Below are 19,683 nucleotides of genomic sequence, written 5' to 3' on the forward strand. Positions count from 1 at the left end.
GTGGAGGTGGAAGACAGTAACATTAATGATCCTGACCCTGTGTAGGCCTAGGCTGATGTGTGTTTTTGTCTTCATTTTCAACAAAAAAGATCAAATGTAAAAAATAAAAAATTTCAATGATAGAAAACAGCTTATAGAATAAGGATATAAAGAAGGCTGCCACACAGTGGCTCATGCCTGTAATCCCAGCACTCTGGGAGGATAAGGTGAGAGGACGTTTTGAGGCCAGGAGGTCGAGACCAGCCTGGGCAACATAGCAAGACTCCGTCTCTACTAAAAAATAAAAATAAACGAATTAGCTGGGCAACATAACAAGACCCCGTCTCTACTAAAAAATAAAAATAAAATAATTAGCTGGACATAAGCTACTAGGGAGGCCGAGGTGGGAAGATCGGGAGTTGGAGGCTGCAGTGAGCTATGGTCCTTACTGCACTCTAGCTGGGGCTACAGAGCAGAAAAAAAAAGAAAAAATATTTTTATATGGCTCTAAAAAATGTTTTAGGCTGTTATTACAAAAGAATCAAAAAGTTAAAAGTTGGTCGGGTGTGGTGGCTCACGCCTGTAATCCCAGCACTTTGGGAGGCCGAGACGGGCGGATCACGAGGTCAGGAAATCGAGACCATCCTGGCTAACACGGTGAAACCCCGTCTCTACTAAAAAATACAAAAAAACTAGCTGGGCGAGGTGGTGGGCGCCTGTAGTCCCAGCTACTCGGGAGGCTGAGGCAGGAGAATGGCGTGAACCCGGGAGGCAGAGCTTGCAGTGAGCTGAGATCCGGCCACTGCACTCCAGCCTGGGCGACAGAGCAAGACTCCGTCTCAAAAAAAAAAAAAAAAGTTAAAAGTTTGAAATTTTTAAATGTCATAGTAAGCTAAAGATATTATTGAAGAAAAGGATTTTTTAAAACAAACATAGTATAGCCTAAGTTTATAGCATTTAGAAAGTTTACAGTGAAGTACAGTCATGTGCCTGGCCTTCACATTCATTTACTGCTCAGTTATTGATTGACCCAGAGCAGGTTTAGTTCTGCAGGCTGCACTCATGACATGCGCTTTATACAGATGTACCATTTTTAAAATCTTTTGTACCATGTCCTTGCTGTACCTCTTCTGTGTTTAGATGTGTCTGGATCCACAAATCCTTAACATTCTGTTACTGTGGCTTACCGTATTCAATACAGTCAGCTGCAGTATCGGGGTGTAACCTAGGAGCAGTGGGGCTGTGCCGTATAGTCTAGGTGTGGTAGGCTGTACCATCTAGGTGTATGTCAGTACACTATGATGTTTCCACAGCAACAAAATCACCTAACCATGCATTTCTCAGAACATATCCCTTCTGTTAAGCAGTGCGTGACTATTGTAGGCCCTCACTCCCAGCAGTCTCACTCTGTTCCCCAGGCTGGAGTGCACTGGGCCAGTTGTAACTCACTGCAGCCTCGAATGTCTACATTCAAGCAGTCCTCCTCCCTCAGCCTCCTGAGTAACTAGTATTCCAGGCGCACACCCGCCTTGTATTTTAGGCTCTGTGTTGCAGCTACCCAGCTCTGTCACTATGAAAGCAGCCATAGGCGATACAGAAAAACCAATAGTGACTGTGTTTTATTAGAACTTTCTAACTACTGAGGTTTGACTTTTATATCATTTTCACCTGCCGGGAAAGATTGTTTTTCTGTTTGTTTGTTTTTTCCCCAACCTTTAAAAAATATAAAAAGCATAATTATAGGCTCTTTTTTGTTTGTTTGTTTTGTTTTTAAAGGGGGTCTGGTGCAACGTCTCATGCCTGTAATCCCAGCACTTTGGGAGGCCGAGGTGGGCAGATCACTTGAGGTCAGGAGTTCGAGACCACGTCTCTACTAAAACTTCAAAAATTAGCCGGGTGTATTGGCACGCACCTGTAGTCTCAGCTACTCGGTAGACTGAGGCATGAGAATTGCTTGAACCCGGAAGGCGGAGGTTGCAGTGAGCCGAGATCACACCATGACACTCCAGCCTCTGCGACAAAATGAAAGTGTGTCTCAACAAAAAAGGACATCAGGCCAGATTTGGCCCTCGGGCTATAATTTTCCAACTCCTGTATTTAGGAATCTAGTTACTATTCCAGTTCCACTGACTCAATCTAATCTTTAAAACTGAAATATGGAGGCCACATTTCCTTTCAACTGTACTGTCCAGCCTGAGGTTTTTGTACTTAGAGGATAGCATAACACTGTCTACTCATGGAAATGATACTAGCCAGCATGTTCTGTGTCCTGGACGCTGCCAACTGCTTCTCAAGAACACTCACTTAATCCTTCCGACAGCCCTCTCACAGAAAGTTCTCTCCCATCCTTCCGTCAAGGATGAGGAATTTGAGGCACAGAGAGGTTAAATAAATTGCCCAAGGTTACACAGCCAGTAATTGAGACGGTACAGATCTGTCTCCTAGACCTCCAACTCCTAACTGCAGCCCCATGCTATAAATGAGAAATATAGAAGAAAAGTGGTAAGTAAAGTGATTTTCCTTGAACACAGGATTTTTTTTTTTTTTCGAGACGGAGTCTGGCTCTGTCGCCCAGGCTGGAGTGCAGTGGCCGGATCTCAGCTCGCTGCAAGCTCCGCCTCCTGGGTTTACGCCATTCTCCTGCCTCAGCCTCCCGAGTAGCTGAGACTACAAGCACCTGCCACCTCGCCTGGCTAGTTTTTTGTGTTTTTTAGTAGAGACGGGGTTTCACCGTGTTAGCCAGGATGGTCTCGATCTCCTGACCTCGTGATTCGCCCATCTCGGCCTCCCAGAGTGCTGGGATTACAGGCTTGAGCCACCGCGCCTGGCCGAACACAGGATTTTTAACTCTTTGGGCACACTAAGGAAGCCTGTGAACCCCATCTAAAAACAATGTTTTGAAATCATAAAATAAGATTACACCCAAACCCAATTATACTGAAAAAAATAGTAAAGTATTGGCCGGGTGTGGTGGCTCACGCCTGTAATCTCAACACTTTTGGGAGGCTGAGGCAGGCCACTCACTTGAGCTCAGGAGTTCGAGACCAGCCTGGGCAACATGGTGAAACCCCGGCTCTACAAAAAGTATTATACAAAAATTAGTGGGGTACAGTGGCACACACCTATAGTCCCAGGTACTCGGGAGGCTGAGGCAGGAGAATCGATTGAACCCAGGAGGCGGAGGTTGCAGTGGAGATCGTGCCACTGCACTCCATCCTGGGTAGCAGAGTGAGACCCTGTCTCCAAAAAAAAAAAAAAAAAAAGTATTGAAGAATGAAATTTTTTGATATAGTTAGTGTTTTATTCATCTAACAGCAGAGCTAATGTCCCAAAATGACTGTCTTCAGGTATCAGTGAGCATAAGTGCTATTTGGAAATACCTGCAGTATCTATATGATTTCAGTAGAAATCAGATATTTCTGTGGACCTCTGCTTTAAAACGTGGGTTTTGTTTGTTTTGTTTTTGTTTTGAAGACGAGATCTCACTCTTTCGCGCAGTCTTGAGTGCTGTGGCGCAGTCATAGCTGACTGCAGCCTCCAAATCCTGGGCTCAAGCCGTCCTCTCACCTCAGCCTCCTGAGTAGCTGGGATGACAGGCAGGCACCACCGTGCCCATCTGAAAGGGTTTTTAAATCCTAGATCAATCTGCAGTTCATAGTCAACAACTTAGACATAAAAGGAACCTCATCATCGAGTACAGTTTATTTTGTTTACCTGAGGAAACGAAGGCAAAACAAAACTGGTATAAGCCTGAGAGACACTGAGAATAAAGTCTCAATTCAAATGATTTTCAGGAATTTGTTCATTTTGTTGCCAAAATAAAGTGGTATTTTACTGGGTGTGGGGCATGGCAGCTGGACTCCGAGGCGGCCCCCATGATGCTGGGAGCCCGGTGTTCCCGTATGAGACACGGCACTGGGGGCATGTCAGGCACATGCTCGTGTTCACTGTCACACTCTGGAGGCGCCCCTTGCGGCTTGGATGAAGCAGCAGCCGCTGGGAAAGCCCACGTGGCTGGGAACGCGGGTGGCCCTGAGGAGCTGAGGGCAGGCCTTACCACAGCTGTGCATTCTCCCAGGAAAAACTAGGCCGTAAGAAAGAATGTTAGGCAAATAATGCGAGTCACAGAAGCATACACACCAGTGACGTATTCTTTTAAGTGAAAGGCAAGGAGAACCAAATAAGGATACATATATGTGGAAAACACAAAGATCAATAGAAAACTTGTCGCAATTCAGGAGTTATTAAACCTAGTAAGCAGGAAGAAGACAGAAGGTATGAATAAGCACAAGGTAACCTGGAAGGTGGTGGTTGTCCAACCTTACAGCACAATCACCCGAGGGTGGTTAAAACACAAATCACTGGGCCGCAGCCGCATTTAATTCCGTAGGCTTGGGTGGGGCCTGGGAATTTGCATTCTGTGCAAGTTCTGGGTGGTGCTGATGCTGCACGCTGCTGGCCCAGGACTTCGCTGGAAGGTCACTCATCGAAGGCATTCCTCACATTCTGGTTTTCAGCTCGATGGTGAAAACTGGATTCTTCATTTCTGACCAATCTTTGCCTTTCTCTTTCAACATAAAACTTAAGCAGAGTTTTGATTTGATACTAACATATTCTTTGCAACACTACATACTTTTTCTTCTATATTATCCGTGGAATTGCAAATCTGGTCAGTGAGTTTTACAGTCCTGTGTCAATAAAAAATAGGAATTTAATGGCTGTTTCAGCACCTTTGTTTTCCATTGGGAAGCAGCCTGGCAAAGTGAGCGCTGGGTGGAAAATAGGAACTTCCGGTTTGCTCTTCGCTGTCAAAGTAAAGCTGCAATTGAATCAAACTGTTTTGAGCTTACGGTTTAAACAGTGTAAAAATATGTTTCATTAAATACTCATGATGATGATACTTACTGCTAAAATGTTTTTCCTTTCGTCAGTACATCTTTAGTAGAGTGCTCCTTATAGAACGCAAACTGATTTGTGCTTCAGTATGGTCTTCCCACACTGTCCTGTGGCTTACACTCTTAAACCGTAATTCATCAACATTGTATATTCAGTTTTTCTTTTTTTCTTTTCTTTTTTTCTTTCTTTTTTTTTTTTGGAGAGAAGTCTTGCTCTTGTCTCCCAGGTTTGAGTGCAATGGCTTGATCTCAACTCACTGCAACCCCCACCTCCTGGGTTCAAATGATTCTCCTGCCTCTGCCTCTACTTCCAAGTAGCTGGGATTAAGGTGGACATCAACACGCCTCGCAAATTTTTGTATTTTTTAGTAGACACCGGGTTTCACCATGTTGGCCAGGCTGTTCTCAAACTCCTGACCTCAAGTGATCCGCCCGCCTTGGCCTGTGCTGGGATTACAGGTGTGAGCCACTGCACCTGGCCTCATTTAATTTTTAATTATGAATCTAGCGTTGCATAATAGATTCCCTAGTTTAGGTCACTTATAAATAAACATTTAGTGTTTGGGGTTCTCTTTACAGAAATATCTGTCATCTTTTTAGAAATCGCAATACTTCTGTTAAGTATGTTCATCGTGTCTTTATTAAAATAGGCCAGTGTTTTGTGACAAATGAGTGCACCACATAGTCTCCTATGAAGGAAATAGACATTTCTGTCTTCCCAGAAAATTTCCTTTGTAGTCAGTCTTCCCTATACCTACACTGTACACCTGGCAACCACTGACGTCATTTTTATCGCGATAGTTGGAGCCTAACCTGTTCTAGAACTGTATGAATGGGATCACACAGTATGAAATGAACTCTCACCAGCTTCTTTCATTAACATAATGTGTGTATGATACTCATCCATGCCGTTGTTTGTATCAGTGGTTTATTCTTTTGAGGTGAGTGGGGGATTAAATTGTATCTAGTGAAAAATATATCACAATTTATTTAATCTGTTCTTGTGATGAAAACTTAGGTTGCTTCCAGTTTGAGGCTATTATGAATGAAGCTGCTGTGAACATTTGCATACAAATGGTTGTGTGCACTTACTTTCATTTCTCCTGGGAATTGCTGTGGGGGTCACAGAGTAAAAGTATGTTTGACTTAAACTGTGAAATTATTTTCCAAACACTTGGCAACATTTACATTTCCACTAGCAATATCCGAACAGTCCCGTTGCTTCATATCTTTTTTAATTTTTATGTATTTATTTTTGAGAGAGAGTTTCGCTCTTGTTGCCCAGGCTGGAGTGCAGCGGTGCTATCTCTGCTCACTGCAACCTCCGCCTCAAGTGATTCTCCTGCCTCAGCCTTCCAAGTAGCTGGGATTACAGGCGTGCGCCAGCTAATTTTCTGTATTTAGTAGAGACGAGTTTCACCATGTTAATCAAGCTGGCCTTGAACTCCTGACCTCAGGTGATCCACCCGCCTCGGCCTCCCAAAGTACTGGGATTACAGGCATGAGCCCCCTCACCAGGCCCAGTTGCTTCCTGTCTTTGCCAACATCTGCTGTTTTTAGTTTTACTAATCCTATTGTGTTTAAAGTGGCAGCTCATTGTGGGTTTAATTTCCATTTCCCCAATGACTAGTAATGTGGAGTGGTTATTCACGTGCTTACCATACATTTGTATATGTCTTTTTTGGTGAAATATTTGGCCAAGTGTTTTACTTCTTTTAAATTAGGGATGTTTATTTTATTTATTTATTGACTTTTTTGAGACAGAGTTCCCACTCTGTCACCCAGGCTGGAGTGCAGTGATATGACCATAGCTCACTGCAGCCTTGACCTCCTGGGCTCAAACAACCCTCCAGCTTCAGCCTCCTGAGTAGCTGGGACTATAGATATGTGCCACCACACCCTGCTTATTTAAAGCAAATTTTTTGTAGAGACGGGTCTTGATATGTTGCCCAGGCTAGTCTTGAACTCCTGGCCTCAAGTTGCCCTCCAGCCTCAGCCTCCCAAAGTGCTGGAATTATAGGCATTATCAACTTTTTTAATGTTTACTAAGGAACTGTTTTATATTATTAATTTTCTTTACTCTTTGCTTCTTTTTTATTTTATTGATTTCTCTTTTTTATTTCTTCTATTTACTTTGGCTTTAGCTTGCTCTTTTTTTTTTTTTTTTTTTTTTTTGCTTCTTTAGAGTACTGTTTTTAAACCTTTTTTTTTCAAATAACAGGCATTTAAAGCTATAAATTTACCCTAAAAAAACTTTTCAATTTCCTTCTAACCCATGGTTGGCTGCATCCTGCGAATTTTGATGTTTATATTATCATTTAAAACATGTTCTCCTTTATTTCTTCTGTGATCCAAAAGTGTATTATTTAAATTAGTGATGTAGTATGTTAGTGGTAATACTGTTGAGATCCGTTCCTTACTGTTTGTGTATGTGTGTGTTTGGTCTGTTAATGAGAAGCCAGTGTTAAAATCTCTCTGATTGTGAATCTGTTTCTCCCGTTAGTTGTGGCCGTTTTGTCTCAGGGTTGTGGTGTCCTGTTACTAGATGTGTAGCGGTAGCTTTGTTATGTAGTCCTGAGAAGTTGTTCCATTTCTTCTTATGTGACACTCTGTCTCCACATCTGCTTTGTCTCATGTTAATCCTCAGCTTTCTCATGCTCACTCTGCCTGGTAAGATCATTTTCTGTCTTTTTAATCTATTTATTTATTTATCTATCTATCTATTTATTGAGATGGTGTCTCGCTCTGTTGCCCAGACTGGAGTGCAATGGTATGATCTCAGCTCACTGCAACCTCCACCTCCCAGGTTCAAGCGATTCTCCTGCCTTAGCCTCCCGAGTAGCTGGGATTACAGGTGACCGCCACTATGCCTGGCCAATTTTTTTTTTTTTTTTCTTGTAGTCTTAGTAGAGACGGGGTTTCACCATATTGGCCAGGCTGGTCTCAAACTCCTGACATCGTGATCTGTCTTCCTCAACCTCCCAAAGTGCTGAGATTACAGGCATGAGCCACCACGCCGGGCCTCCTTACGTTTTTTTAAGTGTACAATTCATTGGTTTTTATGTATTCACAAAATTGTGCAACCATCACCACTATCTAATTGCAGAATACTTCCATTACCCTACAGCAGGCACTTTGTACCCATTAGCAATCATTCCCTGTTTCTCCCCACCCCAGTTCCCAGCATCACTGTTCTCCCCTCTGTCTCCACAGGTTTCAGTGTTGTAGGCCCATCTTGTGACGAGCCATATGGGAAGTGTCCTTTTTATGTGGCTTTTTTCACTTTTTTTTTTTTTGAGACGGAGTCTCACGCTGTTGCCCAGGCTGGAGTGCAGTGGCGCGATCTCGGCTCACTGCAAGCTCCGCCTCCCGGGTTTACGCCATTCTCCTGCCTCAGCCTCCTGAGTAGCTGGGACTACAGGCGCCCGCCACCGTGCCCGGCTAATTTTTTGTATTTTTAGTAGAGATGGGGTTTCACTGTGGTCTCGATCTCCTGACCTTGTGATCCGCCTGCCTCGGCCTCCCAAAGTGCTGGGATTACAGGCTTGAGCCACCGCGCCCGGCCTTTTCACTTATTTTTTAAGTTTTAACCATGTTGTAGCATGAACCAGTACTTCATTCCTTTTTATGGTCAAATACTACTTCATTGTGTGGTACACACTTTTTCTTCAGTTCATGGACATGTACGCAGGTTTTACCTTTTGGCTCTTACAAATTCTGCCGCTTTGAACATTTGTGTGCAAGTTTTTGTGTGGATGTGTGTTTTCCTTTCTCTGGGGTGTACGTCTAGGAGTTGGAGTGGCTGGACTGGTTGGTAGTTCAGTGCAACTTGGCGAAACTTCTGCAGCAGCTGCGCCACTTAGCCTTCCCACCAGCCGTGTGTGAGTGAGGACTCCGTGTCTCTGCATCCTGGTCGGCACTTGTCACTCTATGTTTCTTGACGTCCACCGTTATAGTGGACATGAGGTGGTACCTCATTGTGGTTTTGGCATGCATTTCCCAAGTGGCTAAGGTTGAGAAACTTCTCCGCTGCTTTCTGCTTTTTGTTCCTTTGTTGGTCCTTCAATGCTTTCTTTTAGGCACATGAATTTTTTTTAAGTGTATCACTTTATTTCCACTCTTGGCTTCTTATTCACGTGTGTGTGTGTGTATTTAGCAGTTGTAGAGCAAACTATATATCCTTAAATTATCCAGAGCTATTCAGAATTTTTATTGTACCTCTTCATGCCTTATACATGATACTTGAGACTTCTCACTTCATCTGTACAGTATTTAGGTTCCATAAAAAAAATAGCCTTTATCATTTTAAAGATAAATTTGGGGTTTATTCACTTTCTTGGTTACCCAGCATAAACATTCATAAACACATGTAAGAATGTGTATTATATACATGTTTCTCTAGGCTAAGATAATGTTTTGCATAGATTTTGACTTAACCGTATTTTCCTTTAATTTGAAATAGCCATGATTTTAACTTACGTTGGCTCTCATGTTGATTTTAGTATGTTGAATATAGTAGCTATTCTACAGCCCTAGGGAAGAAGAAGTATTATTTTAATTATTTTGCCCTGGTGATGAATGCATCAGTTGATGTGTTCATCTACCTTCCCTTCTTTTCTTTTCTTTTTTTCTTTTCTTTTTTTTTTTTTTTTTGAGACAGAGTCTGGCTCTGTTGCCCAGACTGGAGTGCAGTGGCTCGATCTCCACTCACTGCAAGCTCTGCCTCCCGGGTTCATGCCATTCTCCTGCCTCAGCCTCCCGAGTAGCTGGGACTACAGGCACCTGCCACCACGCCCGGCTAATTTTTTTTTTTTTTTTTTTTTTTTTTTTTTTTTGCATTTTTAGTAGAGATGGGGTTTTACCATTTAGTAGAGATGGGTTTTACCATGTTAGCCAGGATGGTCTCGATCTCCTGACCTCGTGATCTGCCCATCTTGGCCTCCCAAAGTGCTGGGATTACAGGCATGAGCCATTGCGCCCGGCCTTGGCCTGATCTTCTTATAAGCTTCGAGAAGAAATGCTTTATCAAGTATTCGTACAGAATCTTTTACTTGCAGCTTTACTACTAGAACCAGAATATTTATCTCAATCCAGTCCTCATGTCATATGTGGCCTGTGTGTACATGTATTTCATTTGCTTCACAAATTGTAGCAAGTAGGAGAACACAGTTTGATTTTTCATCTTACCTCCATTCTGGGAAGCCTGGTGCCATACCCTTATTGCTCCCCTGTAGAGAGACCACGGCTGCCCTTTCATGTCCCTAACACGTGCCTCAAACAACTTAAGGGCCGCCTTCTTGTGATCTCCCTAAACAGGGTACAGATATTAAAAATGTGTGGTCCTACACAGTGAGGAATTCTGCCAGTTCCAGCCGGCAGAGGCTTATGCTGGAACACTTGAATCAGATCGTGCCATCCTTGGTCTCAGCAGCAGAAGCACGTTCTGTCTGGAGCAAGCTGAGAAATTCTCTGCTGGGCCTCTAAGAAATGGCGAACTTTAAGGGTTTGGAAAGGTTGTTGACTCATTCTTATTTTCACTCTCTCTTACTCTCTCGTGCATAGGGGGAAAAGAAAAGAGGTAATTAAGAGCCAGTCTCATCTCTTCCGTCACAGGAGGCTGAATAATAGCCAGTGGTCTTTACTGCTGTTTTGTAGGATGGAAAATGAATGCGAAAACGGGTCATTTAGTAGTATTTGGAGCTTTTCCTAGACAAGAAATAAAATAGACCTTGTTGTTCTGAGAAATTCTGTTTGATTTGACCTTTGCATTACTATATTTAAATGAAACTTTTTATTATAGTTCAAGATAATTTCAGAATGATGAGAGTTACTAAGTCATTAAGAGGGAATTGCGCTGAGATGAATGGATGAGTAAGTGAATGAATGTTCCAGGTAATCTAAACTTGAAAAGCTTAAAAATATGTACACATTAGTTTTTAGCAGCACAGTGCCACTGTTCTCTTTTTCCGTTATGTTATGTTATGTTATGTTATGTTATGTTATGTTATGTTATGTTATGTTATGTTTGAGACAGAGTCTTGCTCTGTCGCCCAGGCTGGAGTGCAGTGGTGCAGTCTTAGCTCACTGCAACCTCCTCCTCCCAAGTACAAGCGATTCTCCTGCCTCAGCCTCCCGAGTAGCTGGGATTACAGACGCGTACCACTATGCCTGACTAATTTTCGAATTTTTGGTAGAGATAGGCTTTCCCTGTGTTGGCCAGGCTGGTCTCAACTCCTGCCCTCAAGTGATCTGCCCATCTCGGCCTCCCAAAGTGCTGGGATTACAGGCGTGAGCTACTGTGCCCGGCCTCTTTTTCCTTTAAGTAGTAAAACCTGGAAGTACATGCAAAATTGTGTGCTCATTTTTCTGGGGGAGAAAGTATGTGGTCTTTATCAAATTCCTAAGTGTTTTCTGTCCCGTAGAAGATGAAGAACCACTAAATCAAAAGAATTAGCCTGATTTTCAGCTTCCCGAAGCCTTTTTATTTCAAATCACCCTTAGCCAGTACCTTTGCCTTCAAGAGCTTTTTCCCCATTCACTTTCGGATGTTTAAAAGGAGATGTGGATTTCTAGGAGAAGGTTGATCTACATACAAGGAAATGGAATTGTCTTGGATTATAGGCCCTCAGGTGTCTCCTAGGTAAGGTGGCATGGAGCTAGATGCCTTAAGAAAGCTTTTAGCAAAAGTGATATAATTTAAACTGAGTAGGACAATAGGCCTGTTGGGAAGGAATCTCCAACATGCAATTGTTTGAAACAAGTAAGGGCTTCCAGACAGATTGGAGGCTAAAGGAGCAGCACTGTGGACGCACACGTAGTGTCTGTTGGGCTGGTATGCCTGTACTTTCTCAGCCTCACATTGGAGTAACAAAGCTCTTGCTCCCTGGCCCAGCATCTTCTGTACATCCTCAAGTGAAGCTGCTGTTCCGGTGAAATGATGCAGATTTCAGATTCTATGTTTTGTTTTATTGCAGGGAAAAACAGACTTTGTGGAACTTGGTGTACATTAGAAATTCTCGAAAGCATGCGGTAGATAAAGATTTATTGCCAAAGGATAATTGTCTTCTTCACACTTCTGGCCACTAAAAAAGCAGTTTTTTAAAAAAACTTTTTCATTTTCTTTTTTTTTTTTTTTTTTTTTTGGAGATGGCATTTCTTGTTGCCCAGGCTGGAGTGCGATGGCGTGATTTTGGCTCACCACAGCCTCTGCCTCCCGGGTTCAAGCGATTCTCCTTTCTCAGCCTTCCCGAGTACCTGGGATTACAGGGATGTGCCACCACAACCAGCTAATTTTGTATTTTTGATAGAGACGGAGTTTCTCCCATGTTGGCCTCGCAAAGTGCTGGGATTACAGGTGTGAGTCCCCACGCCCGGCCAAACTTTTTCATTTTCAAATTCACCATTACAGTGCCGTCTGTATTTTAATGTGAGTTTGAACCACTCTTTGCCCGGCTCCTCGCTCCAGAAGGGATGACAACAACTTCACAAACAATGGAGAGGGGCGGCCAGTCCAAACCCTGCAAGGTTCAAGCACTTGTTATTGGCCAGTGCTTGTGTGCTGAGTGTGAATGCTGCAGTCCAGTGAAATTTGTGAGAGCCCTGATTGCTAGAACTATTATGCTGCATTTTGATAAAGCTGCCATACTCACATTTTCCCCAGTGAGATAGTAATAGTAGGGGAAAGACGTTTCTTCCCTCTTTGAAAAAGCAAACTGTTTCATTTCTTATTTGCCTAAGCCTTCTTAATTTTTTCCACAAATATTTCCTTTCACTTTGCTGCAAATATAACTATCATAGATTATAAGTCAACATGGTATATGCCTAATTTTAAAATGATATCAATAACTTCTTTAGGCCTCTGCTTATTAATAAGAAAAAAAATTCACATCAAGCATGAGGTAATTTAGATCTTGATTCTTAATAACAAACAGCTCATTATTACTGCAAGGCACATTTAGGTACTAATCAAAATACATGGCTGGGTGCAGTGGCTCGTACCTGTAATCCCAGCACTCTGGGAGGCTGAGGCAAGCGGATCACCTGAGGTCAGGAGTTCAAGACTAGCCTGGCCAAATTGGTGAAACCCTGTCTCTACTAAAAATACAAAAATTAGCCAGGCATGGTGGTGGGCACCTGCAATCACATCTACTCGGGAGGCTGAGGCAAGAGAATCACTTGCACCCAGGAGGCAGAGGTGGTATTGAGCCAAGATCACGCCATTGCACTCCAGCCTGGGCTATAAGAGCAAAACTCCATTTAAAAAAAAAAAAAAAAAAAAAGCCGGACGTGGCCAAAATCCTGTAATCCCAGCAGTTTGGGAGGCCGAGGCAGGCGGATCATGAGGCCAGGAGATCGAGACCATCCTGGCTAATGGCTAATGTAGTGAAACCCCATCTCTACTAAAAATACAAAAAATTACATGGGTGTGGTGGCGGGCACCTGTGGTCCCAGCTACTTGGGAGGCTGAGGCAGGAGAATGGCGTGAACCTGGGAGGTGGAGCTCGTAGTGAACTGAGATCATGCCACTGCATTCCAGCCTGGGCGACAGAGCAAGACTCCATCTCAAAAAAAAAAACAAAAAAAACAACAACAACAAAAAAACAAGCATTTGCACCTGGATGTGGTAAGATGCACTTGTAGTCCAGATGCTCCGAAGACCAAGGTGGGAGGATTGCTTGAGCTCAGGAGTTTGAGTCCAGCCTGGACAATATAGTGAGACCTCACGTGGGAAAAAATATATTTAATGTGATTATAGGATTGCCAGACTCTACCGAAGAAAAAATTTAAATTGCCATCTAGGTGTCTTAAATGTTCTCTGTAGAAAAACTATCTTCAAATTTTAACATACAGACATGGGAGGATTACTTGAACCCTGGAGTTCAAGACCAGCCTGGGCAACATGGTGAGACCCCATCTCTATGAAAAGTCAAAGAAAGGCCGGGCGCGGTGGCTCACACCTGTAATCCCAGGAGTTTGGGGGGCCAAGGCGGGCAGATCACGAGGTCAGGAGATCGAGTCCATCCTGGCTAACATGGTGAAACCCCGTCTCTACTAAAAATACAGAAAGAAATTAGCCGGGAATGGTGACGGGCGCCTGTAGTCCCAGCTACTGGGGAGGCTGAGGCAGGAGAATGGCGTGAACCCGGGATGCGGAGCTTGCAGTGAGCTGAGATCGCGCCACTGCACTCCAGCCTGGGCGACAGAGGGCAACTCCATCTCAAAAAAAAAAAAAGAAAAAGAATCAAAGAAAAAATTTAGAATGCAGTGTTTTATAGCATGACTTAAACTTCATGTATAATAGAATATAAAGTTATAGTTGCATATCTGTGTAGCCATTTGTATTCTGGAGGAGTTTCCACCTTTTTATCTTAACCTGAAATATAAATTAGGTTAGGCCAACTACGAGTTTCTTTTTTTTTTCTTGCCACCTATGTCATAAACCCAACTTTATACTCTCTGTCTGAACCGCAGAGTGTCTTCGTTGTACACGTAGAGGGTGAGACTTTAGCCTCAGCTTCATAGCCTACACATTTGATTATGCTTTTACCCATTCCACCAAAATGTGCTGTTTGAGCTTTAAAGTCAACCTATTCTGTGAAAAACTCTCTTTATGTATTTATCTTCCTTGATGGTTGACAAAACACAGTATCCATGTAAGAAGGGTGAACCTTCATGAGGGACTTCCTATTACTGTTTTTCGTTTCTGCTTTCTGTGTAAAATTTGTCAGCTGGGCCACGTGTGTCACCTCACACCTGTAATCCCAGCACTTTGGGAAGCCAAGGCGGGCGCATCATTTGAGCCTAGGAGTTTGAGAACAGCCTGGGCAACATAGGGAGACCCCTGTCTCTACGAAAAATACAAAGATTAGCTGGGTGTGGTGGTGCATGCCTGTGGTCCCAGGTACCTGGGAGGTTGACGTGGGAGAATCTTTCGAGCCCAGGAGAACTGCAGTGAGCTGAGATCGTGCCACTGTGCTCCAGCCTGGATGACAGAGCGAGACCCTGTCTGTATAAACAAACAAACAAAAACCTGTCAGCTGTCAGATCATGAGTTCTCTGTCTGTCTCCTTCTCCCAACCATCCTATATGTTATATTAACGTATTTTTGTGTTTGGGGCCCTGGTCTAGGCCTCAGACATTCCACAGCTACCTAGAGGACATCATCAACTACCGCTGGGAGCTAGAGGAAGGGAAGCCCAACCCTCTGAGGGAAGCCAGTTTCCAGGACCTGCCTCTTCGCACACGGGTGGAGATCCTGCACCGCCTCTGTGATTACCGGCTGGATGCAGATGATGTCTTCGATCTTCTAAAGGTATGCTTAACTGGCGATCCTTTCCCTACAGCTATGAAAAGCCAGCAATCAGAAATGCAGTCAGAATGTAAAACCCAAAGATATCCGCCAGAGTTTGGCTTGTGGTACTAGTCTTGGTACTATTCATTGCCAGTAACACTACAGAAAACCATGATTGCTGTAGCCAAGGAGATGCAGGACGTGCGTCCCTATGGAAGCACATGATTTTGCTCTAATTTCTAGTCTGGTTTCATCTTCCTTTACGTGCACTGAGTCCCATCTGCAATAGGTACCACAGGAGAACCGTGTTTGTTCTGTCATCAGCCAAACCTGCAACTAAATTAGCCACTGAATTTTATTTCTCAAGGTGTAAACTTGATTGAATATAATTGAAATATTGACTGAAATCTCCAAGAACCTGAAACCATATATGCTAGTGAAGTTCATCCTCTACATACATCCACGTTACAAAAAATGTGTTGAAGAAGGAAGCTATGGCCATCTCTCTCCTCCCCCTTGGTGCGGTTATCTGTTTTAGAAGTATATCCTAGAGGGGCCTGGACGCTGTGGCTCATGCCTGTAATCCCAGCACTTTGGGAGGCCGAGACGGGTGGATCACGAGGTCAGGAGATCGAGACCATCCTGGCTAACACGGTGAAACCCCGCCTCTACTAAAAATAAAAAAAATTAGCTGGGCGTGGTGGCAGGCACCTGTAGTCCCAGCTACTCGGGAGGCTGAGGCCGGAGAATGGCGTGAACCCGGGAGGTGGAGCTTGCAGTGAACCGAGATCCCACTGCTCTCCAGCCTGGGCAACAGAGCAAGACTCCATCTTTAAAAAAAAAAAAAAAAAAAAGAAGAAGTATATCCTCCAGGGGAGGGTGTGGGTTACTGCTTTCACTTGTAGGGAAGTCAGTTTCTAATCCTGTTCTATCATCAGTGATTAAATGTGGTAATGACTTCTCAGTTGAGCTCTGTGCACGGACATATTATAAAAAAATCATTGTGTAATTTAGCACAGTCTTTGCCAAGGACTCAAGGACTTCAGTACCAGTGGGAAGGCCAGTACAGGTCAACCCCGGAGGTAAATTGGGAGCCCTGTCGCTGGAGCTCAGCTGGAGTGAGAGGTCACGGGAGGTTATGCTGGAGCTGCCACAGAGTATCCCATGGGGCGAAGCTTGCCCCTTGCCTGATCCACCCGGTTGTACTTGTCTTTCTTTTTGTGTGTGCTCACATAAAACAACAACCGCTCCCAGCCAAATCTGTAAACTGTCCATCAGGATTGCTGTTGGATTCTCTTTTTTGTGAAAAGGGAACAATGGTGGGGATAGGGAGCATTTTAATATTTCCATCTCTTGTTCCTCAAAGTAGGTACCCCACCTTTCCTTGTTTCTTAGGCCGATTGAAAATTTCGTAAGGTACTTGGGCATTTTTATTTTACTTTTTTTTTTTTTTTTGGCGACGGAGTCTGGCTCTGTCGCCGAGGCTGATATGCGGTGGCATGATCTCAGCTCACTGCAACCTCCACCTCCCAGGTTCAAGCGATTCTTCTGCCTCAGCTTCCCAAGTAGCTGGGAGTACAGTCACCCGCCACTACGCCCAGCTAATTTTTTGTATTTTTAGTAGAGGCGGGGTTTCACCATGTTGGCCGAGCTGGTCTGGAACTCCTGACCTCGTGATTCGCCCTCCTCAGCCTCCCAAAGTGCTGGGATTACAGGCATGAGTCACCGCGCCCAGTGATACTTGGGCATTTTTAGATTTGAGGTATGCCTGCGTGTAAATTTGGAATCCTCATTTTCGTTTTTTCCTGGTGCATTTTGTTCCCCGTTTCCCCAAACCCCTTTTTCTTGCTCTGCTTAGGGTCTGGATGCAGACAGTCTCCGTGTGGAGCCATTGGGTGAAGACAATTCTGGAGCACTCTACTGGTATTTCTATGGAACACGAATGTACAAAGAGGACCCGGTACAAGGAAAATCCAACGGAGAACTGTCTTTGAGCAGGTATGTTCTTTAATGTCATGGCATGATAGCTACTGTATTAAAATGTCATTAAGATTAAATGCATCAGAATTCTACAGCACAATTTTTTTTTTTTTCCTAATGAAGGAATTCTCTCTAAGCATGCCTCCAAAAGGATGGTAAGGAGATACTTCATACAAAAACAAAAAGGAATTAATTGTCTGCTACCAGAGGGGTTAAAGATACTTTTTTGATCTGAAGTTCTTGATAGGAGGTTTCTGAGAAATGCCACTCTTCTTACGAGCACAGGCTATTTTAATATAGCAGGTTTCTTCTCAACAGTGCAATCATTTCAGTGCAGTAGCAGTTTTCATCTTGCATCGTCAGTCCTTGAGATCTCCTTTGATCTCCTTTTTTCTACTAGAATTAATGACGTAGTTTATGAACCTTAGTATCCATCAGTGTAAGAACAGAAGGAACTTAACATGATGCCTGAAACATAAGCTTTACTAAGTAAGGAAGAGGCCGCATTTCCATAGCATCCCAAAACGATGCTAACCTCTTATTTATGCTTTCTTATTGCTAGGAGCATGCTTACTCTTCGGAAGGTGTCAGATCTTCAGCACAGTTTAGTATTACAAAATGTTAGTTTTCCTCAGATCCATAGTCTAATAATGGAAGACTGGAAGTTACTCTTCCCTTTTCCTTTCACTGCTGCATTTAATCCTTTTTGGTCATCTCATGGCCAGAAATACTGTTTTAAAATCATATGTAGCATGCCAATCCTATGCCAGAACATTTCTATTTAATATTATTTATTAGGGAAAGTGAAGGACAAAAAAATGTCTCAAGTATTCCTGGAAAAACGGGAAAAAGGAGAGGAAGACCCCCAAAACGGAAGAAACTGCAGGAGGAGATTCTGTTGAGGTAAGAAAATCTTGTTAGTTGTGGTCGTAGACTGTAGCAGAAGGGACCTTAATTCATTTATTCCTTTTTCTTTATTTTGCCTGTGCCATGGGAAGCACGTTATTTTTTTTTTTTTTTTTTTTTTTTTTTTTTTTTTTTTTTTTTTGAGACGGAGTCTCGCTCTGCCGCCCAGGCTGGAGTGCAGTGGCCAGATCTCGGCTCACTGCAAGCTCCACATCCCGGGTTCACGCCATTCTCCTGCCTCAGCCTCCCGAGTATCTGGGACTACAGGCGCCCGCCACCTCGCCCGGCTAGTTTTTTTTGTATTTTTTAGTAGAGACGGGGTTTCACCGTGTTAGCCAGGATGGTCTCGATCTCCTGACCTCATGATCCGCCCGTCTCCGCCTCCCAAAGTGCTGGGATTACAGGCTTGAGCCACCGCGCCCGGCCGGAAGCACGTTATTATGGGAACCTGAAACTGAGTGCTTATGAGATTACCACGTGTGCAGTACAGAATCAGGAAGTCCTTAGTGCGTGACATCTGGCAAGTCACCTGCCCTCTGTAAACGAGTCCTCTTACTAGACGATGGATGTGTGCTTAATGAGGATTATATTGAACAAGACCATTTTTTTCATTCTTCAATTTTATATTTAATTTTACCAAAGAAAAAGATACTTGAAGGATTTTCTTTTATGTGTCGTTATCTTCTAGGAAATTTCACCATGTGAATCTTGCTATAGGAGTTTTCACAATCTGACCTATACTGTGTAAATACACTTCTTACTTAAGGATCAACTCTATCACTAAGCCTATTAAAGTGAGGCTGTATTCTTAAAAATTCTGATAACTCAGGACAAGTGGCTTCGTCCCTTGCTACTTAATCTAAATGCTTGAGTTAGGGTGGATTTCACCGTGTTGCTTTTTAACCACTAAGAAATATTTCTAGGAAATCAGATTAACAGTATAGATCACTCAGAACCTGATTTTAACTCAGTCAGCATCCACTTAACTTTCCAGAAGTTCAGCCTCAGATTGCAGCTGCCTATTTCTTCCTTACCCGTTTCCGTGACAAATGTCCTGTAATTACTTATGTTTTGTGTATGCAACACCTGTTTCCGGGTTTGGTTAGGATTCCACACGTCCTCTGATATTCAGAAAGCTTAGTGATACCTGTCTCCATTTCCCCGTAAGTATCAAGAGTCACAGTCGCTTAGAGTTGGGACTGTAGCATCATTTTAACAAGCATCCATGGACTTGTGCTACCCTCTACTGGTGATGTTTTCTCCTTGAGAGCTGTGTATGTAAGCCACTATTTAAATATTTTTTCATTAAATTTAAAATTGAGTTTCTCTTTCACGCTAGCCACATTTGAAATGCCCAGCAGTCACGTGGTTTATTGGATAATGCCAGTAGAGAACATTGTCATTCTCTCAGAAACTTGAAAACAAGAGAAAAGTTTCCCTCCTTTTTCAGGGATACAAGTGAAAATGATACTTCATGCTATTGCGTTATACACTTTGCATTTTGTTATTTAATCTCCAACATCCCTGTGAGGTAGGCACTATTAATAGCTCCATTTTTGGGGGGGAAAGTTAATTAACGTTCCTGAGGTCACATTGTAAGTGGCACAGGTTGAATAGAGGCAGTCCCACTTT

At 43.3% G+C, this 19,683-nt stretch overlaps 1 protein-coding gene across 6 annotated transcripts in view; it reads left to right on the forward strand.

Annotated features, from left to right (window-relative positions):
* Positions 1-19,683, forward strand: part of LOC105480758 (CECR2 histone acetyl-lysine reader) — a 202,062-nt gene that overhangs the window by 121,315 nt on the left and 61,064 nt on the right. For all 6 annotated transcript variants that reach the window (XM_011739930.3, XM_011739933.3, XM_011739935.3 and 3 more), the window contains exons 3-5: positions 15,003-15,186; positions 17,024-17,163; positions 17,944-18,048. In XM_011739930.3, coding sequence (XP_011738232.2) covers positions 15,003-15,186; positions 17,024-17,163; positions 17,944-18,048 — 429 coding nt within the window. The remainder of the gene's footprint in view (positions 1-15,002; positions 15,187-17,023; positions 17,164-17,943; positions 18,049-19,683) is intronic.

Source organism: Macaca nemestrina, chromosome 15 (genome assembly GCF_043159975.1).
Source record: "Macaca nemestrina isolate mMacNem1 chromosome 15, mMacNem.hap1, whole genome shotgun sequence".
NCBI lineage: Eukaryota > Metazoa > Chordata > Mammalia > Primates > Cercopithecidae > Macaca > Macaca nemestrina.